The following is a 23,396-nucleotide window of genomic DNA, read 5'->3' as shown; positions in this document are numbered from 1 at the left end:
TGAGGTTAGCGTCATCACTCCTACTCTCTCACACATTACTTTTGAGAGAGACCGACAATTTTATTATTTCATCTTCTAGAACGGCCTTGATTGAGTGCCCATCTCTGCTGGGTCCTTCATTTCTTTGTCATTCCCTTTGTTCGACTTGCTCAGTCTGGGCTCTCTCTTTGCCTTTGAGTTCCCATTCTCTGAGGAAACGTACGGACCACCCCGGCGCCGACTCGCCCCCCCCCCCCCCCCCCCAACCCAAAGTCCACCCAAATCGCGATCAGAACCCTTCCCGTCATCTCACGGAGACGCGTCGACGCACCGACCACACAACACCACCCGAATAGGACTAGCGGTTCCTCGAGCTCGAAGCATCCTTCTCATCAGCCCTGTCATCTTTGGGTCCTTTGCCCCCTCTGCCGTTGAGCTTTCTCTTGCTCCCTCGGGACTGGCGTTTGCTGGGCTTTGTCGGTTTTGGGCCCTGCTTTCACTGGTCGACCCCCAATCCACTCGCGTGGTGAAGGCATCCAGACTGTCGGATTTATTCCTGTCGTTGCAAGAGCAACCATTCGCAGCTTTCATCCCACCCTCCCCGCGGTCTTCCGTGAGGAGACCATTCTCCAGGACACGAGAGGCACCAACTAGTCCCACCTGACGCCTAGTCGCTCTGTGCTTTCTGCTGTACCTAGAGGCATAGTCCTGCTGCGTCCTGCGAGTTGCGCCCCCCATCACACCTCTTGATAGGGCCCTCTGTCAGTTCCTTGCAGCGCACTTGTCCTCCTTCAGAAGATTGCGCTGTCTTGCGTAGTGGCGGTGTGTTTGCCATCTCCAATCGGACTCTGCCTCCACATTCCCAAGTCGGGCTGCATCTGTACCGTAAATTCACAGGAGACGCGGGACCTCCATTTCGTCAAATCGCCGCCGTATCCCCCCTCCATATCAAGCCCCGGAGCGACCGGCCGGCAGCCGAGCTGTGGTGTCCTTGCGCCGCTCCTCTTTCCACTCGAACCCCACGAACACAGCCGCCAAGGTAGAGTTCCTCCCTCGCCTCGCACCACGGCACTTATACCTCGAGATCACTCGAGGGGGTAGGGAAGAAACTTCCCTTCATCTCGAAGCGCAAGCCATCATAAGCTTTCCCCTGGTTGGCTAATCAAACCAAAAAAAAAAAAAAACCAGCTTGGACTTGAGACTGGGAAATACCCACCAAGGCCGCCTACCCCTCCAAGGGAAAAAAATTTAGAGGCGCGCTTTTTTTAACAAGGCCAAAGGCCCCAGTTGTTCCCCCCCCCAAAACATTAAAACATGGCAGAGGAACCGTACGCGCCCGAGTCCCCCGACCTCTCTTCTTTCTATTCGGCAGCCCCCACTTCGCGCACCCCTCCATCAGCAGCAGCAGCAGCAGCAGCAGCAGCACCGCTACCACTACCAACGCAACCCCCATTGCACCCGTCTGGACCAGGACTGCAACCGCAACAACATCCGCACCCGCACCCGCACGCACACCCCCAGCACCTGCACCACCCCCACCAGCAACAGCTTCATCACTTGCAGGCGGCGGTCGCACCCTATGAGTACCCAACCCATTCGCAGCAACTTCCTAGCCCGCCCAACAACCACCATCAACCCTATACAAACCCGCCTGCTCTAGCTCCTGGACCTACAGTTCTTGGACCTGCACAAGCTCCAGACATTGGCCTGGGATCTGTCAAACAAGAGCCCCACTACCCGCCTGCCGCCATCAAGAGTGAATACCTCCACAAGTCTCCGTATTCGCCACCACAGGCCGCTCCTCAGCAGCCTCACTACCTCCCTCCCGAGTACCAGCAGCAACATCAGCAGCAGCAGCAGCATCACGCCCAACACCTGCAACAGCAACAGCTCTCACCGCGACAGCCAAGTCAAGCCTCGCCACCTGGACCGGCATCTGTTTCTGCACAAACTTTCTACGGCCACCAACCTTCTGTGGCTCTCCAGTACCAACAGCAGCAACAACCGCCGCCGCCGCAGACACACCCTGCGCACCAAGCTTATATAAAACAAGAGCCTTTTGGTGCCGCGCCGCACTTCGGCAACACACACCACCGAACACTCTCTCATCCGCAATACATCCCACCCTCGTTGCAGGAACAGCAGCGCAAAGAGAACATGCCCCCGCGTCGCAACACCCAGCAGGCGCCGCCTCCGCCTGAGATTGACCCCTCGCCGGTGCGTACCAAATTCCCGACGGCGCGCATCAAGCGCATCATGCAGGCGGACGAGGAGGTCGGCAAAGTAGCCCAGCAGACACCCATCGCCGTGGGCAAGGCGTTGGAGATCTTCATGATCAACGTGGTCACCGCCGGTGCCGAGATTGCCAAGGAGAAAAACTCGAAGCGCGTCACGGCGCAAATGCTGAAGCAGGTCATCGAGACGGACGGCCAGTACGACTTTTTGGCCGACATCGCGGCCAAGGTGGGAGAGGACGACAAGAAGCGAGGCGGCAGCGGCAACAAGGCCGAGACCAGCTCCGAGGAAGAGATGGAGGTCGAGCAGCCGAAGAAGAAGGTGCGCGGCGGTCGCAAGAAGAAGGCAGCCACGTGAGGCGCCGCACAGGCTCGAAGCGAAGCTTTCATGCGTTGACGGTCTTGTCCAATTAGAATGACACGGCTCACGAGGGATGACGGTGTCTTTATTTTATTTGTCCCCATGATGGATTGATGGAACGGACGGATTTGGGCGTTCGGGAGGGGCTACCCTCGCTGCGACTTGAGCATCTACACCGGCGTTTTGGTCTGCTCAGGTGCCCTCAAAGAGGCACACTGGGGCAAGGCATCTGACGCCTTCCTTCTGTAGCTTGGACCTTGAGGTCGGATTAGCGCGCGTTGAGGTCTATAGGCCATTTGCGTCTTTAGAACGGCATGCAATGAAGATTTTCTCTCTCCCTCTCCCTGTCCCTTGCTTTAGGATTCGAGGCATCATGTTACTTGATCCGTCGTTCCTGTCACCCCTCTCACCTCCGTCACATGGGAAGCCATGGTCGAGGATGTAGAAGGAGCAGCGTGATCGGCAGAGATGAGACTGAAGGGTGCGAGATGTGGTGGTCGCGGGAGGCATCCAATGGGGGTCGGGGCCCCATGTAGCTATCCGAGTGGGAGCAAAACAAAAATAAAAAAATGCGCGTAGCGGAGTCCTTCATGGAGCACGCGTACCACCCTAGCCCTTTCGGGAATGAGACTTGGCGGCCAAGAACTCGGAAGTAAGAGGCCAAAACGACATCAGATGTCACCTAATCACGAACCGCAAAGGTGGCTCTACCTGCTCGTCACTCGTGCTTCTGCTTCGCCGAAGGGGAGGGGAGTGGAGGTGGTGTGCGGGGGCAGACGCGCCCCGTAGACGGAAGAGCGGGTGCTGTGCACAGGCTCTCGACCTATCGCTGCAGCGCCCGCTAAGCCTGGAATAGGAGGCGGGCAGCCTTGCTACTACCGGGACCTGCCTGCACCCTCAGGGCACGGTGGGTAGAGCTGGCACCCTCTGTGGTAGAGCACCCTAGAGAGGAGGTTGCAGGCCGGCCGGCCGGTGCCTGCTAGGAATCGGTAGGTATTGCTCCAGGTGGCCCTTTGGACCTTAGGCCCCCTGACGACTGACTTTGGCTTGACCGACTCGGCTCGAAGCTCCCCCCCCCAATCCTACCACGATCGCATTTCGAGATTCCAATCCCAATACCAATTCCAACAACCACCCACCACCCACCATCGCCCTCTTTCCATCGCGAACAGATTCAAGAACAACAACAGTCACCCATAGAGCTCGCCCACCCAGCCATGCTCAACCACCCCAACGTCCAAACGGTCCATGCGCAATACCCATGAGGCCGCCCTAGCTCAGCCTCGCAGTTCTCCCCTCCCCCTTCGCCTCGCCTCGCCTCGCCTTAAAGTCTCGCTGGTTCGCTGTGTATAACCAATGTCGTGGGACCTGCTCAAACGCTTCCTCGAGTCCGATGTCTTCAACTCAAATCCCTTCCTCTCCGTCTCGTACCTCTCGTGAGCCATCCTTCTCGTCTCCTCCGTCAATTGCCAGCGCTAACCATCGTGTGTCTCCTCTTCCCAGGCGCTATGCCGATCACGTCGGCATCCACTACGTGCTCTGCAACAAGTTGCGACAGTTCCCTTACGAGGACATTGAGTTCTTCCTGCCGCAGCTATGCCACCTTATAATCAGCGTCGACAATGAGTCCATGGCCCTGGAAGAATTTTTGCTGGACTTATGTCAGGAATCTGTCACCGCTGCCCTTTTGGTTTGTTGCCCCTCATACCTAGGCAAGGCGCCTCAAGGGGGTGACCGACAAGCAGCTGACTTGATGTTGCAGACATTCTGGCTCTTCCAGACATACCTGCACGACCTCTCCTTGACACCGCAAGCCAAGGCCTTCCAGACATGTCGGCGGGTGTACAACAAGGTCCAGCATATCGTTTTCGGCCTCCCCGATGCCGCTCGACACGAGAGAATCAAGGAGAACACATTGCCCGTCACGGTCCTCGCCAGCTTCGTCCTCGCCAGCGTCGCCGTGCCAATGCTCCCCTCCTGGGCTGGACCTCTGGCCGTCGCGCAAGCTCGCAAGCCCCAGCCGTCCGAGGACCTGATATCCGAGACACGTGAGAGCGCGAAACCGCCAGCCCGCGCCCACACCGTGACTGCCGTGAGCTCTCGGTCGAAGCGCATCAAGGACGGAAACAGGACTACGAGCGCCCCCGACCCAAAGGGCCCGGCAGGACTGCCTCACAGCCCTTCACAGTCATCGATCGTCCGCCAGAACTCGGGTGATTCGGCCAAGACACCCACAGAGCCCAAGCGACCATCCGCTCTGGCGATGAAGTCACTCGAGGCCCGCCTAAGCTCTTCTTCACTGCCTCTGCCAGAGCTGCGATCGCCGCGCATGGTCACTCGGCCATCGACCCCCGTGTCTGCCGGAATTGTGGCTCGCCCGGGCGAGCTCATGTCCAGGAGGCATTCACACCATCCCAAAAGCGGGCTGGACGTCTCCGATCTCACATGGAACCAAAAAGTCGGGCTCTTGCGGCAGAACTACTTCCGATGCCAGACCCAACTCCTCACAGCACTCGAGGGCATCTCCAATCGCCTCGTCATCGTGCCCAAGCCTGCGCGGCTCAGCGCCTTGCGCGCCGAGCTTGCTTTGATCGCGCAGGATCTGCCGGCCGAGGTTGACGTGCCGGTCATCTGTCCGCCAACGCTCGTTAATGGATCTCCGAGCAAGAGCCGACATCACCGAATCGTACGACTGAACCCTGCGGAAGCGACGGTACTGAACAGCGCAGAGAAGGTGCCCTTTCTACTCATGGTCGAAGTCTTGAGGGACGACCTCTCGTTCGACCCAGGCTCGGTCGACAATCAGAGATTGCTTGCGACGCTTGTGACTGAGGAGGGGAGCTCAAGGCGCATATTCGACTTGTCCGAATCGAAGCGAAGGATACCGGCCCTCGCGCGGGCCTTGGAACCAGTTGATGCCGTGGTCGACAGCGTCTTCGAGCCTGTGTCGGGCGATCTCGGTAGTTCGCCGCTGCTAAGACCATCCGACGACGAGCCGACAAGCAAATACCAGGGTAAGCATATTGCAGCCAACCATCCGCAGCGACTATCGAGCGGCGGCACGACAATGTCCAGCACGGTCTCGGACGTCGCCACCCCTCGGAGTTCGGGCGGCTCCACGCGATCGAGCAGCCCGGGACCGTCGCGCAAAATGACGCTTACGGCCCGCGCCAACACATCCGTAGACCAGCCGGATATATCGGCGTTGGCGACACACATGCGCACGGCCTCGCAGATGCTCGCGCAGCTGGACGCGACGAGTGGCAAGAGGCCGAAGGGCGAGGTGGCAGCCATCCGAACGAGAATCATTGCCAGCATGCAGACCTTGGAGGAACAGAGTTTCGACCTGGACGATGGCACGGGGCCAACCTTTGACACGATCATCGCCAAGGCTTCAGCGGCGCAGGCCGCCCTCGACCCCGACCTCGACGAGACGACGCCGGCTGAGGCGAATGTCAACACGGCGGCCGGTCTGGCGCGGATGGAGAACGACATCAAAACGGGCGGACTGCAGCGAAAGAGTGATCGGGACGACCCCAGCGCGGCCGTCTTTGGCGAGGCATGGCAGGCCAAAAAGGAGCGCATACGAAAGACTTCACCGTACGGCTGGATGAAGAACTGGGACCTCATCAGCGTCATCATCAAGACGGGCGACGACCTTCGGCAAGAGGCTTTTGCGTGCCAACTGATCCAGGTGTGCCACAAGATCTGGATTGATGCAGGTGTCGACGTATGGGTCAAATTGATGCGCATTCTCGTCACGGGGGAGAGCTCAGGGCTCGTCGAGACGATCACAAACGGTGTGTCGCTGCACTCGATCAAGCGCAGCCTGACTATGTCCATGATGGAGGCGGTACCAAACCAGCGGTCACGACGGCTGGCGACGCTCAAGGACCACTTCATCAAGGCGTTCGGTCCGCCAGAGAGCGAGCCGCACCGAGCCGGCGTTGACGCGTTCAAGCGCTCGCTTGCGGCATACAGCATCATATCGTATATCCTGCAGCTTAAGGACCGGCATAACGGCAATGTGCTCATCGACAGCGAGGGCCACATTGTGCACATTGACTTTGGTTTCATGCTGTCCAACTCGCCAGGCTCGGTCGGGTTCGAGGCAGCGCCGTTCAAGCTAACGCACGAGTACGTTGACGTGCTTGGGGGTATCGGGTCGGAGGATTATGATGACTTCAAGCGGCTCTGCAAACAGGCCTTCCAAGGTGAGTCCAGCAGTTGCTCTCGTGTCTTGGGAATGTAACTGTACTAAAACATGCGCAGCTCTCCGACGCTCGGCGGATAACATTATTGACCTTGTGGCCATGATGGGTCGCGAGTCCAAGATGCCGTGTTTCTCGGCAGGCGTGACGCAGGCGACGTACAACCTGCGTCAGCGCTTCCAGCTCCAGCTTAGTGCGGACGAAGCTGAGCAGTACGTCGAGACGGACCTGATTGGCAAGTCCTTGGGAAGTTACTACACGCGACTGTAAGTTCCTTTCCTGCGCATGCGGCCCCTGCGCCGTGAAAACCATACCTTGCCTCTCTGCTCCGACGTGCCAGGAACTTGACTGACGTGTTTCCCAGTTATGATACCTTCCAGTATAGGACGCAGGGAATCTACTAGGCCGTGCCGGGCGAGCGAGAGCCACGCATTTGGGTGGCGTTTCGGGGCGGGAATAGAACGGTGGTGGATGCGTGTCTATAGGATAGCCAGGGGCCCCCAGCTGGCCTTCTCGGAGAGATTTGCCAAAAGGAAGAAGAGGGAGAGACGGTTTCTTTATGTTTGTGCATGCGGCGCATGTGAGTGGACGTGGATGAACAGAAGAAGCATGGCGATTCTGAACCAGACGCCGAGGCGGGGCCCCCTGAAAGGGCTTTGAAATTTCAAGCTGCATTGTGGTGTCTGAGACTGACATGGCTTGTTGTCCGAGAGCGTGCGTCGTTGGCGGCAGCCTTGTGCTCACCGTGGCGTGGCTGGCTGCATGGAAAATCGTGGTCGCCTTACGAGCGCTGATGGCTGTCATCCATCTTGGCACAGCCCCCCTTTCCCACCCCCCCGGGTCGCTCGCCTAGCTACCATGCCACCCGAGGCGGCCGGTGCCGCGGTCCCTGGCCTTTTTCTTTCCTTTCCTTTCCTGCCATTGATAGTCCGAAGCTGAAGACCGTGAGGCATCCACACACTGTCCGACCCGTGTAGGCAGCCTGCTCTGAGGCCACATCATTCGTCGTCCGGTTTCTTGGTAGAGAGGACAGGCAAGGTTGATAGAGGCGTACGGGGCGATGATGTTCTAGGGGGGTTGGCGTAGGTGTGTGTGTGTATGCCGACGAAAAGTGTCGGGGGCCGGGGGGGGGGGGCATTTAGTCACATATCGTTGCAATCGCGGGGGAGAGAGTGTCCGACTGCAGTTCGGTGTCGAGTAAAGGGCCGGCGGCGAGGCTGTGTGTGCGCTTTTCATGCTGCCTTCTAAATGAGGGACGTTGCTCTGCACATGCCGTGGGGGGAGAGGAAGAGAGGGGAGGGGGCGACATGCGACGGTGCACGAGGCTGGCCTGTGATGTTGGAGCCGCGGACTTTTGTTGCCTGCCAGGCGAGACGGCAACTACAGTGTCACAGTGGGATGGAGGAAACTCCGGGTTGGGGTATCGGAGCTCTGAAGGGCAAACACATCTCGTCCGCTCTGTAAGGTTAGGCACGTTCTCTGTCTGCTAAACAATAATGAGTCTTGTTGGAGCGTGTCTTGGACCCCCTTCGAGGTTGGCTAATACCAAAGCACCCCTGATGATGCGAATCGCGCTCTTGCCACGAACGGACGCCAGACATAATGCAACTCACTCAACCCCAGGATACCCTCGAGTCCCTTGACAAGTTTCCGGAACATGTACAATTTGAGGATAAACGTACTCTAAAAGAACCATGCAGAATAAACAACAAGGCCTCAAGATACACCAGCCATCAGAAAAGGAACTGCCATAGACTCCCAAGACACTACTCCCTTGTCACCTTTTTTCCGTTTTCACTCTATACATATATGACAACCTTTCAGTGTAAATTGCAAACAGACTCAAAAGACCCAATCAAACGGACAAGCCTCCAATCAGCAATCACGCTTCGTCTTCGTCGTCATCGCCATCAGCGTCGGAGTTTGGCTGCTCCGTGATACTGTCCCTCCAGACCTCCACTTCGAAGAACGGCACAGTCTCCTTTCCGAAGAAGAAGCTGAGGTCGTCTGCTGCAAACAGAGCCATGTCGCAGGCGACGCCGTCGAGGTGCGCCCGGCGCGCCTTGGCCCGGTAGCCGCTCGTGTTCTGCTGACCCACGCATGCGATGGCGCCGACGAGCAGGGCGCGGAGGCTTGGGCGTGAGATGGTTGTCAGGACGTTGACGGGCGCGGTTTCGTTGTTGGCTGCCGCGTTGATAGCCAGGCGGACGGCGAGGCGGACGGGCAGGAGGGGTGGGATGAGCGGGGGCACGCGGGGGTGCGTGGTGAAACGGGGTGGGGGAGCTGCTTCTCCTGCTGCCCGCGAGGGCAGGGCAAGGCCTTTTGTGCCATGGGCCGAAAGCCTGGGAGCTGGATGAGGCGGAAGACGGGGAGGCGGCGGCGGAGGTGGCGGCGAGCTCTGATAGCGGGGAGCTGAGTCGGACAGTGAAGAGGAGGGCAAAGGAGGAGGAGGAGGAGCTGGGAGGGAGACGGGCCGGGTCGTGTTTTGACCCGTCTTGTACCTGTTCAGAAGTTTCTTCGCACGGGTGATCTTGGCCTGCAGTTTGAGTTCTTCCCAGTCGGAGTCGTCGGATGAACTGTCGTAGGCCGATCCCTCGGACTGTCTCGTGGCGACGGGCGGCCTGCCTAAGGGAGTAGGTGGCGACACCGTCGACGCTTTCTTCAAGCTCAGGTACCGGTGAACATGATATGCTGACTTGATGAACAGACCCTTAAGTGCCAGTTCAACACTATATCCTTGGTCTGTGAGAACGACCGTCTTGCAGTTGTTTCGTGCCTGAACAGCCAATGCGTGCCAGACTTTTGCCGTCGGGTCTCGAGACGTGACGACGCTGATGTGAGCATCAGACGGACATGAAAAGCTAAGGTTATCTGTGGCCTGTCAATCAGCGAGCTGGCCATGCGAGGAGCGACCTTCTCAGTTGTCTGCTGAGAAGAGGATGAACGACACCGACTGGAGCAGACATACCGGAGATTTGCTGCCGAAGATAGCTCCAGGTCTGCAACTGGGACTCGGGTGACATGTTATGTCCACGCATCGGTGATGTCGAGGAGAGCGGGATAGGAGTCGTGACAAGCATAAAGGGTCGTTGAGGAGGGCTTCCGCATGTTCGGATCACTGAATATATCCTCAGAGAGATCCACACGGTCAAGGTGGAATGGATGGGGTAGGGTATTCAATACCCGAGAACGATGAGGGAGAGCAAAGATCTGAAGAAGGAAGACGCCGGGTACTTATTGATGTGCGCTTCAGCGACGATATTCATCGGGTCCGACCCTGTCGAGAGACGGCGACCAGGAGCGAGGTACCTTAACGGGAAGGAAGGTACCTCGTCGTGAAGGTACCTTGAAAGGAAGGAAGGTACCTTGTCGGGAAGGTACCTTCAAGTGAGGGAACGGTGCTTGTCAGACGGTGCGCGGCTCTCAAACCAGAGCGGGCAAGGGGGCTGGCCACAAGTCAAAAGTGAGGCGGACAACTAGCCAGCCAACAACTCTACTTGACATTCAGGCTCGTGCCGAAGGCGAACACAGAAAAGGTCTAAGACCTCCCATATTTATTGTGCCATCAGACCGGCGAGCAGCAAGTACCACATGACGACGCTCATCACCACGGCACACACAGAGGGGCGGGGTCGTAGACCGACCCCATGACGATGCTTTTGCAACATCGGCATGTACCCCAAATGCCAGGTCAACCCATGTCGGCGAGGCGTCGAATGCCGTTCGGCTGGCAACCTATGGCAGCCGCGGCTACAGGCCTGTTGCCACCAAACCTGAAGCGGCTGACTACCTAAAGTCATCCATCAGGGCAATCTGAAGACAGCATGTACTGGTCCGCTCGCCCATCGGGAGCTCACCTTCTGCTGCCGGACCTTTTTCTCAAAGTCGAAAGGAATGGCCAACTAGCACAAACGACAGGGCAGGTTGGGCAACAAGCAATGGTGTCAGACAAACAACGACGAACAGGAGGGGGTAGGAACTCAAAAAACGAAACCAGTGGCATCGTCATGCAGAAGAAGTCGAGTAGTGTTGAGAAGCATGCCGCCACGCCGACACACACACACACATCGCACCTTGCATGTGGTTCGACCGGCATGAAAGCAGCGTCGTAACGCGCGCTATGCTGCTGTAACCTCCCGCATGCTGAACGGTGAACGTCGGTGAACCAAGTGGCGCGAGGGCCCGGAGATTGGAATGTGTCTCCTAGGCGGTATGGCGGCGTACAACCCAGAGAATCTGCTCACAATGGCAAAACTCTTGCATTGCTTCGCCCGGCGTGGCGTGACGGCCAGGGGAATTCATGTTTTCTCGTTTCCGCGTCTCCCCGCCTCTGCCAGGTATCCGAAAGAAAACCAGTCTCCCGCCCATCTTGCCTCACTTAATCAGGCATCTCAACCAGTGCGACAAACTCCCTGGCCGTCGCCAGTCCTTATTGTTGAAGGAGATGACTGCCACATCAGGTTCTCGAACACGCAATGAATGTTGGGCAGCAAAAACAAGAGCCCGCTGGTGTCGTCCCAAGATGTAAGGCGCGGACACCGTGCAACGACAACTGAGGAGTGTCTGGCCAGTTCTGCTGGTAATGCTGTCCAACTTGCAGGCAGAACCAAGCAGTGAGTACAAGGTGACGGCCGTTCTTCTGAAAACCAGGGTCCGGACCTTATCAGTGAAATGTCAGCCCTGGCCACTTGACTCAGCGACAGATCATACCCTGCCTGGTACGGGCCGACGCAGAGCCAAATGCTGGAGGTTCGTCGCCTAGTCAGGCAGCCGACCGACAGGCGGCATGGAACCTAGGACAGAACTGACCACAGCTCGAGACACATCTCACGAGGTTGGGCATTCAACTCCTCTGCGCATGGAGAGCCCCTGCTCCGGCAGTGTCGATAGATTTTGCCAATAACGTCAATCACCTTGCTGCCTCATCCCGGGGCTTGTAGTGCATCCAAACCTCCTTCTCGTCCCAGGATGACTCCATGCTTGCCTTCGTCGCTCGTGGTCGTATTCCGAACCCGGTCATAACACCGGTACTCGCCTCTCACCCTGGGCTACCTGGTACTACTATATTACATCTGCAAAGCAGTCAACCGCGCAGTGACCGCCTCCACGAGGGCAGTCTCGCGGTCCAAAAGTCCGCGAACCTGTCTTAACTTGGCCTTTCGGACCTCCGAAGGTATCCTGAGATCGCCTGACTGTGAGGCCGAAAGCTCTTTACCCTCTTTGTCGTTGGCGCCCTCGGCAACCTCGCTCTCTTTTTGTATCCGTGCCACCTCACCCACCAATTCCTCACGCAGTTGCTGCACAGCTTGCACCCGCTTGGACATTTGCGACTGCGTCTTGGCAGTTGGTGCATCCCGCGATGTTGAGCCCAACAAACTGGCCTCCAGACTTTTGACTTCCTCGACCAATGCCCTCTCTTTGGTGCTGAGCTCACGTGTTGCAACTTTGCCTGCGTGCTTCCTGATGCGTTCCAGGCGTTCACCAAGCTCGCGTTGCCGGTCCTGTGCCCGGGCGATACGACGCTCAAATCTGGCCTCGTCGCTCTCGCCCTTACCCTCGCCCTCTTTATCGTTGCCCGAGATCCTGTCAATCTTGTCCTTGACTTCGTTGGCTTTGTAAATTTGATCCTTCAGCTCCTGTTGCAAGGTGCTGCAACGCCGGAAAAGCTCTGCCACGGCAACCGCCAGCTTGTGCGTGTCGTCACCGAGTACCCTGTGGGCGTCCGTCAAGATCTGCAACGTCACTGGCGATAGCCGCACCTCCTGATTGAGTATCGTGCGATGACGCGAGCTCCGCAGCATGGAAAGAAGCTCTGGGAGGCCAGACTGTTGACCAAAAGCATGCGAAGGCTGGAAAGCTGGGCGGGGCTCGTAGAAGTCCAGGGGTTGCATGTCTGCCATTTTCTCCTCGTGCAAAGGAGTTTCCTGGCGAACCGGACTGAAGTCTTCTTCAGGGGTCTCAAACGTGAGGGCGATGGGTTCGAACGCCGTTCCTGACAACAGGAAGTAGCCCAGGTCAGGATCGCGAATGGCGGCAGCAGCGGCAAGTGGGACCAAGACATCAGCAGATGGCTGCGTGTATAGTCTTTCGCGGGTCGAGTTTTGTCCGTTGACAAGGAGTCCCAGTCGAAAGTCCGCCCCAGCCTCTACATCGCCCTGCAACTCGCCCTCAAGGCGGAACACCCAGGGCGACAACGAGATGTATGTCAAACCAGCGTGATGAGAAATAAAGAAAGAATAGCGCGATGTGACATCTGCAGAGAACATTGGCCAGCTGTCTTCCGCGACCTCGGTCGGCCCCATAGTGTCGATCGATTGGAACGTCAGTAGGGATGGGGGATCGGCAAGCTGAGCGAGGCGACTGATCCTTGATTTCTTGCCCTTCGGGGGCAGCCATTGGGCCTCGACGCCCTCCAGGTCAAGCAACACTCTGACCTGGCCGGATGAAGAAAGAAGGCAGACGATTGACAGGGACAGGCCTTCTTGTTCGCCTTCGTCCATATCCAATAATTCATCCTCACCCATCATGAGCTCCTCCGTATCGATTTTCTTCCCAATAACATGGATATCGGTCAGGAGACCATCAAGGTCATCGCCTTCAGGATCGGCAAGGAGATCAAAAGGACCTTGCAGGCGGGGCACAGCGCCTGGCTTTGATGGTCGATTGTAGATTTCCACGGAAGGTTCGGCGATACCCGCCTCGATAATGCGAGGCTCTTGTGAGTCAATCTCACCCATCCACTCGAGCTGCTGTTGGGCTAGAAGCCTGGCATGCTCCGTAACGTCAGGGTCATCTTCTATCGCGGCGACCTTGGCGACGATCGAAACGGAAAGCGACGGGATCAGAGTAGGAGGCGGCGCCCAGCGTTCGGGAAGCAGAGGGCACAGCGCGTACACGTCTCCCTCGGTCATGGCAACCCAGAGCGTCATTGGGCTCCAACCGCCCGATCCACGCCCGGCGAAGCATGCCGAGGCGACCTCCATCTCATAACTATCGGGCGAAAATGCTGTGCCGGCAGAGGTTGACGCCGTGAAATCCTGGTCCAGTGTTTGACCGTCTGCGAGCTTCTTCAGGTCGATAGATACGGTAGGCTTGTCGGTGGACCATCGATTCTCAACGGAAAGCTCCCAGAGCCGCACGGTGGCGTCCGTCGTCACCGTCACCACGCAGGAGCTCTTGACCCCCAACGGGTGCCACAGGGCAGAGGCCAGTGGTGCCGCAGTCGAAACGTGGGTGGTCGGGCCAACCATGCGAAAGTTGGTTTTGAGAGGTCCTGTGTCATCGGATGTCAAATGCGAAGGATCGGGCAAGGCGCAGACGTGGATGGTGTGCGAGGTCAAGACGGCCAGGTGGTTCGAGTCGGGCGATATGATGAGCTGTCGGATGTCCATCGCGACGGGTGTCTTGATGGTCTAGTCCTTTTGTTAGCCAATATCTGTACCCCGAATCAAATGTGTCCTACACGAAAGCCCTCAGCTGCTGCGACTTCCTCGATTGAGGGCTGCAGATCATCTGAATCCTCCCTCTTGATCTTGCTGGCGGAGCGTCCGCCGGGGTGTTTGGCAGTCCATTTCTCCTTCAAGTACGCCAGGTCACCCCATCGCAATTCTTTGCCGACGGCGACAAAGACTTCAGTGCCGCGACGAGCGATGGTGCGTTTGGACCCAGGAATGTTCTGCTTTTTAGAGTTGTAGGGTGATGCAGCGTCTGGAGATGGAGCAAATAACCGCTGACCAGGCCCTTGCGACAGCCATGGAGCCGTATAGCTCTTAATCTTTGGCATAGCGGCCGTCTGACTGGAATCTTGTCCCCCGTCGATGGTACAAAGAACCGGTGTGCCTCTCAGAAGGTAGTAGCTCTGGACGGTGAGCTCGGTGCGGTATGGCGAGTTGGGAAGATGCGAAGTTAGCCCAGCCGCCGGGATGGAAGGTGTGCAGGACGAAGCTTGCCCCAAGCAGCCCAGAAAACAGAGCCTAGCGCGATGCAGTTGACCGGACAGGCACGACCCACGGACAGGGAAGGGACCACACACTCACCGAGATCGGCTCCACTTCCGTGCGCCCTGCTCTGCTCTGACAAGCTTAAGCTTCATAGACTTCAATTGGTGTCTGTTCTTGCCAGTGCCTGCTCCTGCTCATATCGAGTTTATCTTTGTCGCCTCAACCGAGAACACGCATACCTCTAATTAGTTACAGATATCCCCAACGCCAGAGCTCATCCGGGATCGTCTCAGAAAGATCGCGAACGGCTACAGCGCACGCATCGCCACGGCAGAACGATAGCCCCTCTGCCACCATGACCCAACACATTCGCAGTACCGTCGAGCGCCTCGACAGGCCAAGTGCCTACTATCACAACAAGGTGAGCCGCTCCTACGGATGACGTTCCTGGAGACTGTATATCTGACAACCCGCAGAACAAGCGCAGAAGATACAACGACCGCGAAGAGGAGGCCGAGGCGCCTCCTGCTCCCCAGGAAGACCCTCTCGCCAATTCAACGACCCTCTACGTCGGCAACCTGTCATTCTACACCACCGAGGAGCAGGTGTACGAGCTGTTCGCCAAGTGCGGCGAGATCAAGCGCCTCGTCATGGGTCTTGACCGCTTCAACAAGACGCCTTGCGGGTTCTGCTTCGTCGAATACTTCACCCACCAGGACGCGCTGGACTGCATGAAGTACATTGGTGGCACCAAGCTCGACGAGCGCGTCATCCGCACGGACCTTGACCCTGGCTTCGAAGAGGGCCGCCAATACGGCCGTGGCAAGAGTGGAGGACAGGTGCGTGATGAGTATCGCGAAGACTACGACGAGGGACGCGGTGGTCATGGCAGGGCGCTCGAGGCGGAGCGTCTCCAGGAAGTGCAGAATAACAACAGGGGCGCTGAGGCTGAGTATGGACGCACAAGGTGAATGGTCAAGAAAACAGTGCGAGCTACATGTGGTAGGGTAGGGGAGATACCCTCAGCGAGCTGATAGATGAATATATCATGACATCAAGAAGACCTGCAATCGAGTGCCAGCATTCATCCGGTGATGTTTTGCAACAAATTCAATTCCACACCCTCTAGCTGGTTTAAGGTATCCCAGCAAAAACCTATACATATTGTACACAGACGTTTCTTCGGCCAGCCCTCATATGCGCGATTGGCTCGAGTGTAATTCGTCCCAGCTGTACATGAGGCGGTGCATCCATCGATACAGGCCATGATTATCCTGCCAAAGCCCCAATCAAATCGAATGTTGCCAGGACGACGCCCACTGCCACCAGAGGAGAACAACGCTGCTCGTATAGTCGATACTGCCCCCACGAGCGTCCATCTAGTAACCAGGAGGGTTGACTCTCTGCGAAACCCTCGTCCACTTCGGCAGCTCTGTTCGAAGATTAGCACCCGCCAAAACCGCACCTAGATCCCCTCTCCAAACAAGGAAAAAAGCTTACTGTGAATGCCCTTGCGATACCTCTTCTCCTTCCGGTCGAACATGGTGTACTTGTCCTTCGGCAGCATCTCTTGCTCCGTCGGCATCTCAGCCTTCCACTGCTCCACCGCCGCGATCGTCGCGCCGTGCCGCGCCAGCGCCGCGTCCACTGTTGCGATGACGGAGTCGACGGCTCGGAGGCGCTCGCGGTGCCGGCGCTTCTGAAACTTGGAGAGCCTCCAGGGGATCTTCCAGAGGAGGCCGCCCGATAGGGGGGAGGTCATGCGGAAGGGACCGAACATTGTCGTGTTTGCTGCGGGCGTCTTCGTGCCCGGCGGATTCTGGGGGGGAAAGGGCAAGGCGATTGAGAACTCTTCGGCAGTCAAAATTATAGAATGATTCGCCTTAGGCCGTCCGCAGTATGGTCGCGTCGTCGTCGTCGTCGTCGGTCGTCTTGTCGTAGTAAGTTGGTCAAGCCTGTAAATTTTGGATGGAACCTGCACGCAGCTGGCTGTCAGGCAGTCAGGCAATCCGCTACTCGCTGGCGGACTTTTCCCGCTCCCCTGCATGGGCCACGACCATCAATCCACTGGCTGGCCGGCTGGCAGGGGCAAGGCTCCACCCCAGCACAGCAGGCGCCCCCCCCCGCGTCTCCGACCCGGTGAGAGCACCAGTGGTGAGCACTACACCGACAGACAGCCAGCGAGGCAGAGAGTGCCAAAGGGGAGCAGTCTGGTCTCAATCAGAGCAAGCGAAAAACAGCAGACCGAAGGAACAACGCGACCCGACGACTCCAACGGCAGCGGCTCCAACCCATCAGATCGCGACGACTCTCCCACTCCCGCCTACAGCGACGACCGCAGGTGACCGGTCCATGGTCCCCCGACCGCAGCCATGTCGTACTACTTCGTCATAGTCGGCACCCTGGACAACCCCCTCTTCGAGCACGAGTTCGGCACCTCGAAGCAGGGCGGCGACGGCCAGTCGCGCTTCAACGAGCAGGTCCGCCACCTGAACCAATTTATCCTGCACAGCAGTCTCGACATCGTCGAGGAGGTCCAGTGGGCGCAGGGGCAGATGTACGTTCTGGCCCCCCCCCCCTTCCCCCCCAGTGCTCAGCTTTTTCCCATGCTGCCTCCCTCCTCCTCTCACATACAAGCGCCGGCGCGCGTGGTTCTGGCGACGCCTCGCGCTGACCGTCTGCTCCCCAAATAGGTATCTCAAGGTCGTCGACAAGTTCTTCAACAACTACGTCTCCTGCTTCGTCACGGCCGGCAACGTCAAGTTCCTCCTCCTCCACCAGCCCTCTCTGCCGCCTGGGCCGCCGACATCGCGGTCCTCGACGGCCATCGGGGCGAATCCCACGAGTCCCGCGACGGAGGAGGCGGTACGGAATTTCTTCACGGAAGTGTACGAGAACTGGATCAAGGCAATCATGAACCCTTTCTACCAGGTCAACATGGAAGTCAAGAGTCCGGTGTTCAGGCAGAGGGTAGCGGCGGCGGGGCGGAAGTACCTGTAATCCATCCGCTGGATGTTATGGAAATAAGCTGTTGGAACGCAATGATGAGGACAGATACCCCCATGCAGCACAAGTAAACACAAGGACGCGTTCAATTCGAGTCACTGGTCAGGTTCGCGGGCCATCAGATGCAGCACGATCACTACAGATGGGTGAGGAGGTGATTAGGTTACCAAATGTGGTAGTAGTGGTATTCATACGGAGGGCATCATCCTGACGCCTCCTGCTATCGTATCCCCGAGTTTCATGATCCGCCAACGCCATATAGAACCAAATCCCGCCAGCCGGGCCATACCGACATGTGTGGGATACAAGACCAAAAGAACCAATCTACACGTCACGCCGAGTCCGAGCCGAGCCACCCGATCACCAGAGACCAGGCAGACGCGACGAGAAGAACGCGAGCAGAGGGTATCGTATGTGGGTGCAGAAGAGGCAACAGCATTCCGAGGGAAAGCTGCTTAACCACCGAAACCGTAGAGAGTACGGCCCTGGCGCTTGAGAGCGTAGACGACGTCGAGAGACGTGACGGTCTTGCGCTTGGCGTGCTCAGTGTAGGTGACGGCATCACGGATGACACCCTCAAGGAAGGACTTCAGAACACCACGGGTCTCCTCGTAGATCACTGGGAGAAGAGCACGTCAGCATGGTGGCGTGTGGATGATTGACTGGCGACACAACTTACTGGCAGAAATACGCTTGACACCGCCACGACGCGCGAGACGACGGATGGCGGGCTTGGTGATACCCTGAATGTTGTCACGAAGAATCTTGCGGTGACGCTTGGCGCCGCCCTTGCCGAGACCCTTGCCGCCCTTGCCGCCTGGAATCGGTCAGTACGTGTTGACAGTCAAGCAGAAGGCATGTGGCCGATGCGTTGCGACGGACGGGAAACGCGGTCGCGGAACGCGCCCCTCGACCGACGACGATGCACTAGCGACAACAGAGAAATAGATAATACTTACGTCCAGTCATTTTGAATGTGGGGTGAGAGTGTGATGAAGTGGGTTGTTGATAAACGCGTCAAAGATTGACGATGTTGATGATGACGTTGATAGAGACGCGGTGTTGTAATATCGGAGTGGAAGAGGGAAGAAAGGAGAGTGGAGGAGGCGAGGGGAAGGCGATAAATAAAGGTGCGCAGGGGGGAACAGTTACTGATTGCAGGCGCAGGTGGTGCATCAGATCAGCCAGAACGGCGCTAGCCTGTTTTGGGTGGGGCGAGAAAATGAGGACATGCAAAATGGCAATGGCCGTCCCTATTTTCTGGCTTGGATTTCGCAAGGCTCAGTCGGGTGCCCAAGAGGCGCGTTTCTGTTGTCTGCCGGGGTCTGGGGTGCGCGCACCCGTTGGTGCTTGTTTCGGAGGGTGGAGGAGGGTGGGGCGGACCTGACCTGGTCCGAGCTCTCTTCCTGCACACGTGCTGCACCTGCCTGGCCCCGAGTTCATTGGATGTCAAACATCCCATCGAGTTCGACCCCCCCCCCCTCCATAACCTTCGCGACATGGGTCATCACTTCACCCGCGTGTCCACAACGAGAAGTGGTACTGAATTGACGAGCACTGTCACCAAACCTGCTGCTGTTTGTCAAGCGTCGACAGGCACTTTATTCCATACTCTTGAACGTAGGGGCAAGCCCCTTCCCAGCCCCACCTTTCTGCAGATGCTGAGCTTTGGTATGTGTACACGAAAAGCATGTTGCCTCCTCCAACTGCCCGCAATGTGGCTCACCCAACCGCCCCTCAGTTCCACCTTGGAATTTCGTTGCTTTCCTAAACGCCGTACCATGCCATGCGTCGTCGAAACGTCATGTCGTGCCGTCGTACTGGCGGTGCCATAACACCGCTCCCCGCAATGAGGAGACCAGTCCAATCTCCTCGATCCCAGCCCAGTCATTCCACACCATTCAACCGACGATCGCGCCGGCTTCCCAAACCATTACTGCCAATGTAGTGACACACCTTTGAGGTACGGCCCCCAAAAACAAAATTCGAATAGGCCTCACGTCATGAGGGAGTCTTCCATCCCCTGATCGTCCTCTATACTTTCGATCGCCTCCTTGACTTGTGGGCTTGCCTGCTTGCCTGTTAGCGGCGGCACGTCTCGTGAGTCACAACGAGGCACCCAGCTTACCTTCGGATCCAGTGCGAGAGCGACGGTGAAGTGCCGCACGGCCGACTGCTTCTCGCCAGTGCGAATGTACATCTTACCCAAGAGGAAATGCACGTTTGCCTCGTCAGGGGCCAAATCTTTGAGTATCAAAAGTTCCTTTTGCGCGGCTTCAAGCTGGCCGACAGCCAGCAGAGCTCGAGCTTTTTGGTACCGAGTCTGCGCAGCTCGTGGTGCCAACTCGGTGGCCTTGGTGAAGGCCTGGAGTGCCAGGCCCATCTGCTTTTGCTTTTCAAGGACACTGCCCACGCAGCAGATGAGCACTGCATTCGTCGGGTTGATCATGGACGCCGTGTGGAAGTGGATCCTAGCCTTGTCGTAGTTGCCTAGCTTCTCATGCACCTTGCCCATGCCGTAGTAAGCGTTGTAGTGGCGCTGGTCGGCAGTAATTGCCTGTCGGTACGCTCCCAGTGCCTTTTCGTACTCTTCATTCGCAACGTGCTCGTGACCCTGCAACGTAAAGGCATAGGCAAACTTGGGGTCAACCTGAGTCGCCCGTTTGAAGCACCGCAACGCTTGGTCCGGCTCTCTTGCCAAGGACCATGCATTTCCTAGCGTGCACCACGCTTGCGGGGCCAGCCATTCCGAGTCGATAAGCTCGTGAGCCAAAAACGAGAGATCAGTCTCGCGTTTGAGGTGCCACAAGATTGTAGAGTAGACCTCCATGTCTTCCATCCGCGAAGGTGCCAAGACTCGCAGTTTCCTGAAATACTTCTCTGCCTCGACGTACGCCGCTTGCTCATAATGAGCTTTTCCTACTTGTGCCAGGACCCAAGGCGTCTCCTGCTGGCTCCTGGGCAAGCTGCTGTAAGACTGCACTGCATCGTGCCCGCGGAACTGTGAGGCAGCGAAGTACCCGGTCCCTGTCTTTCTCAGCAGGTCCATGATCCACTTCAGAGACTCCTCCATCTTGAGATGATCCGGCTCTTGGGGGGGCGGCTTGACGACAGCTGCTTGGACAGCGGGAGGCTCTTTAACACGTGAGGTCTCGGCGTGGTCGACATCCATGCTATGCTCTTCTTGACGGGGGTTCCGGTTGCCGCTAACAACTCTGCCCACGCTGGAGCCACTAGATCCGGGACGGAATGCCCGGGAGATAGGGGGCCTAGCCTTCTTCAGTTCCCGGGTGGCTGTGGCACCGATAGTGGATGCGCCGGAGTTCGTCTTGGCGGCTGACGGCTTGAACATGTTGAGGCGCGCACTTCTTCGGGTGACGGGCTCCTCGGACTGCTGCCTGGAGACGACTGGGTGGCCGGATACCGTTCGTTTCCTTTCTGCTGCAACAGCCGACGATCGCGACAGGCCGCTCAGCTGATCAGGAAGAGTCTCAATGGGCTGCTCCTGGCCCTTGTCTTGGGACCGCACAGCTCGCTTCGCGCCCAGACGGTACCCCATCCTTGGGGGCGGCGCCTCCATGAAGGCACCCTCGGTTTGCGGCGCAGGTGCTGTTCTGGTCCTACGGGTTGGTGCCGCTGGTGGTACGTCGCTGACGGCAAAATTCGAGGCCGTGCGTACAGCATGCGCGTCGACCACTGGTAGAGGGCCGGTTGGTGTTTCCATGACGTCGATGGACCCGTTGCCCGCTAAGGGATGCGCCAGCCGTGTCCTGGCAGCTGTTATCTTGGACATGAAATCATTCTCCTCTGACTCCGCAGGACCCGCGCTCAGTGCGAATGCTGTGTCGTGGTGGCCGGGCACACGTGATAGCTCGAAAGGATCTGCCACCTCCATCACATTACGAGCGGAGGCCTTCTTCGTCGTGGGCTCAAGGAAGTTGACGGCCGAGCTATCTTTGAGATCCGCCGAAGCAGCCGTCAAGTCCTGCGTGAAGGCTTGCGTGAGAGTATCGTTGACTCGGAAGATGTTGGCTGCCCTGACGGTGACACCAAGATCACAAAGAGCTTGGAATGCGTCGAACATGAACGGGTTAGTTTTGAGTGCATTCTCAAAGCATTCGGCAGCCTTTTTGCGATCATCGTATGCGCGGTAAAGCTTGCCGAGTAAGCATAGCACAGTAGCCTCGTCTGGACACATCGACCGCGCAACTGCGGTATGCTTGCCGAGGTGTGACTTGTTCACCCAGCGATCGCGTGTCTTCTCAAGAACGCTGATGCCGTCGCGGTAGCGCTCCAGGTGAAGACATGATTGGGCAAAGACCCATATTGTGCCCAGGTTGGATCCCCGGTTGGCGGACGCCCTACTGAAGTCAAAGGCTGATCGATGGTCGCCGAGTCGGAAATGGCATAAGGAGAGGAGATGTGTGGACTCGCTCGCTTTCGGGTCCTGGGCAGCAAGCTTCTCGGCAAAGAAGAGTGCATTCTCGTAGGAGTTGTTGTCGAGGTGGTAATATACGACCTGGCGAAGAAGACCAGTGATGGCTGTACTCGACGGGGCCATGACGACGACTGGAATTCACGTCGAGAATATTAAGGGGGCGGTACTATTATCGTCGGCGAACCAGGGCCATGGAAACGGTCGAGTTGGGTGATGCTCGCCAGAAACAGAATCGCTGGTGAACTTCCTCGTCGCTGTTTCTGGTGGTCGCGGTCGCTGCTGGGGCGGTGGCTGGCGAACGATAGCACGACCAGCAATCAGTCATGCGGTGGGATGCGACGAACAGCAAGGCCAGCCGATGTCGCCAGGTGTAGCTTCTGGCAAGGCTTGCTCGGCGATGAATCGCCTGCAATCTGCCTGTATTCGTCGTCGTGGCAAGCCCTAACAGTTCATGCACGCTTCACTTGTCCAGGGCGGTCGAGGGTTGGTTGATGTAGTAGGTGGGGTGGGTGCGCTCTTGTTCGTCTGTTTGGGTGCCGCAGACGGGCAGTCGCGAAGCAGGTGGCGAAACAACCGTTTGGACCGCAATCGCTGCTGGGACAGGAGGATAAAGGTCGCAGGTCGTGCCGGCCGGTCGAGGGGTCGCGATGATGGTCGAATGGTGGGGCCCGGTCTGTTTGGGTTTTCTCGACAAGGGGAGAGACAAGGCACGGTGAAGGCGCACTCGAAGCAGAAAAGGGACAGCTAGGAAGCTCCCGTCGGAAGGTAGAGGGACGAAGAAGGAACAAAGGGGCCCATTGAAGGGGTTCTGTATCAAGTTTGACGAGCTCACTCGATCTTCGGCTACGCCCACCGGAAAGAAGGGACAGGACACGAAAGGGGAGACCGAGTCGTGAGGATGGCTCGGGCGGGTTCGTGGGATGTTTGGTGTTGACGGCGGCGACTGTCTTCGCGCTGGTGGTTCGGTGGCTGGTTGGCTGCGATTGGCTGACGCGACTGCCTGGCAAGCTCGCCCTGGCAACAGGGCAACCGCAACGGATGCGGGTGCGTGAACGTCCAGTGAACAGGGAAGCGCCCAGCCGCTGGAACGATGATGGATTGCCCCATTTCGTCGACAGGGGTTCACACCTCTGCACCCGCCCCGTTGCGCCTGCATTCGACTGACACTGCACTGGCAAGCGCCAGCCAGCGTGTGTCAGGGCTTGAGGGGTGCCAGGCATGCGGCGG

The 23,396-nt window shown here is 57.9% G+C and overlaps 9 protein-coding genes across 9 annotated transcripts; 4 read left to right on the top strand and 5 right to left on the bottom strand.

Annotated features, from left to right (window-relative positions):
* Window positions 1-1,293: 1,293 nt before the first annotated feature.
* On the top strand, window positions 1,294-2,571 carry D7B24_001897 (uncharacterized protein; the record flags this gene model as incomplete). Its single annotated transcript, XM_028636116.1, has 1 exon — window positions 1,294-2,571. One exon carries the CDS (start codon window positions 1,294-1,296, stop codon window positions 2,569-2,571), a length of 1,278 nt encoding a protein of 425 aa, XP_028491619.1.
* A 1,359-nt stretch (window positions 2,572-3,930) lies between these two features.
* Window positions 3,931-7,189, top strand: PIK1 (Phosphatidylinositol 4-kinase pik1alpha (PI4-kinase)(PtdIns-4-kinase); the record flags this gene model as incomplete). Its single annotated transcript, XM_028636115.1, has 5 exons — window positions 3,931-4,010; window positions 4,078-4,264; window positions 4,337-6,788; window positions 6,847-7,051; window positions 7,150-7,189. 5 exons carry the CDS (start codon window positions 3,931-3,933, stop codon window positions 7,187-7,189), a joined length of 2,964 nt encoding a protein of 987 aa, XP_028491618.1.
* A 1,478-nt stretch (window positions 7,190-8,667) lies between these two features.
* On the bottom strand, window positions 8,668-9,808 carry D7B24_001895 (uncharacterized protein; the record flags this gene model as incomplete). The annotated part of the gene is made up of 2 exons (XM_028636114.1): window positions 8,668-9,656; window positions 9,754-9,808. 2 exons carry the CDS (start codon window positions 9,806-9,808, stop codon window positions 8,668-8,670), a joined length of 1,044 nt encoding a protein of 347 aa, XP_028491617.1.
* Window positions 9,809-11,851: 2,043 nt separating this feature from the next.
* On the bottom strand, window positions 11,852-14,568 carry D7B24_001894 (uncharacterized protein; the record flags this gene model as incomplete). The annotated part of the gene is made up of 2 exons (XM_028636113.1): window positions 11,852-14,197; window positions 14,248-14,568. 2 exons carry the CDS (start codon window positions 14,566-14,568, stop codon window positions 11,852-11,854), a joined length of 2,667 nt encoding a protein of 888 aa, XP_028491616.1.
* A 512-nt stretch (window positions 14,569-15,080) lies between these two features.
* On the top strand, window positions 15,081-15,696 carry CBC2 (nuclear cap binding complex subunit; the record flags this gene model as incomplete). Its single annotated transcript, XM_028636112.1, has 2 exons — window positions 15,081-15,146; window positions 15,202-15,696. 2 exons carry the CDS (start codon window positions 15,081-15,083, stop codon window positions 15,694-15,696), a joined length of 561 nt encoding a protein of 186 aa, XP_028491615.1.
* Window positions 15,697-16,104: 408 nt separating this feature from the next.
* D7B24_001892 (uncharacterized protein) lies at window positions 16,105-16,505 on the bottom strand (the record flags this gene model as incomplete). Its single annotated transcript, XM_028636111.1, has 2 exons — window positions 16,105-16,157; window positions 16,226-16,505. The coding sequence occupies 2 exons, from the start codon at window positions 16,503-16,505 to the stop codon at window positions 16,105-16,107; spliced, it is 333 nt and encodes a 110-aa protein (XP_028491614.1).
* Window positions 16,506-17,097: 592 nt separating this feature from the next.
* TRS20 (TRAPP subunit) lies at window positions 17,098-17,725 on the top strand (the record flags this gene model as incomplete). The annotated part of the gene is made up of 2 exons (XM_028636110.1): window positions 17,098-17,282; window positions 17,419-17,725. The coding sequence occupies 2 exons, from the start codon at window positions 17,098-17,100 to the stop codon at window positions 17,723-17,725; spliced, it is 492 nt and encodes a 163-aa protein (XP_028491613.1).
* Window positions 17,726-18,186: 461 nt separating this feature from the next.
* HHF1_1 (Histone H4) lies at window positions 18,187-18,700 on the bottom strand (the record flags this gene model as incomplete). Its single annotated transcript, XM_028636109.1, has 3 exons — window positions 18,187-18,350; window positions 18,411-18,548; window positions 18,691-18,700. 3 exons carry the CDS (start codon window positions 18,698-18,700, stop codon window positions 18,187-18,189), a joined length of 312 nt encoding a protein of 103 aa, XP_028491612.1.
* A 1,027-nt stretch (window positions 18,701-19,727) lies between these two features.
* Window positions 19,728-22,292, bottom strand: CDC27 (anaphase-promoting complex subunit cdc27; the record flags this gene model as incomplete). The annotated part of the gene is made up of 2 exons (XM_028636108.1): window positions 19,728-19,802; window positions 19,860-22,292. 2 exons carry the CDS (start codon window positions 22,290-22,292, stop codon window positions 19,728-19,730), a joined length of 2,508 nt encoding a protein of 835 aa, XP_028491611.1.
* Between the last annotated feature and the right edge of the window lie 1,104 nt (window positions 22,293-23,396).

Source organism: Verticillium nonalfalfae (genome assembly GCF_003724135.2).
Source record: "Verticillium nonalfalfae strain VnAa140/NRRL 66861 chromosome Unknown scaffold_140, whole genome shotgun sequence".
In the NCBI taxonomy this organism is placed as follows: Eukaryota; Fungi; Ascomycota; class Sordariomycetes; order Glomerellales; family Plectosphaerellaceae; genus Verticillium; species Verticillium nonalfalfae.
The sequence above is the reverse complement of the archived record's forward strand: the minus strand, read 5'-3'. Positions and strand labels throughout refer to the sequence as shown.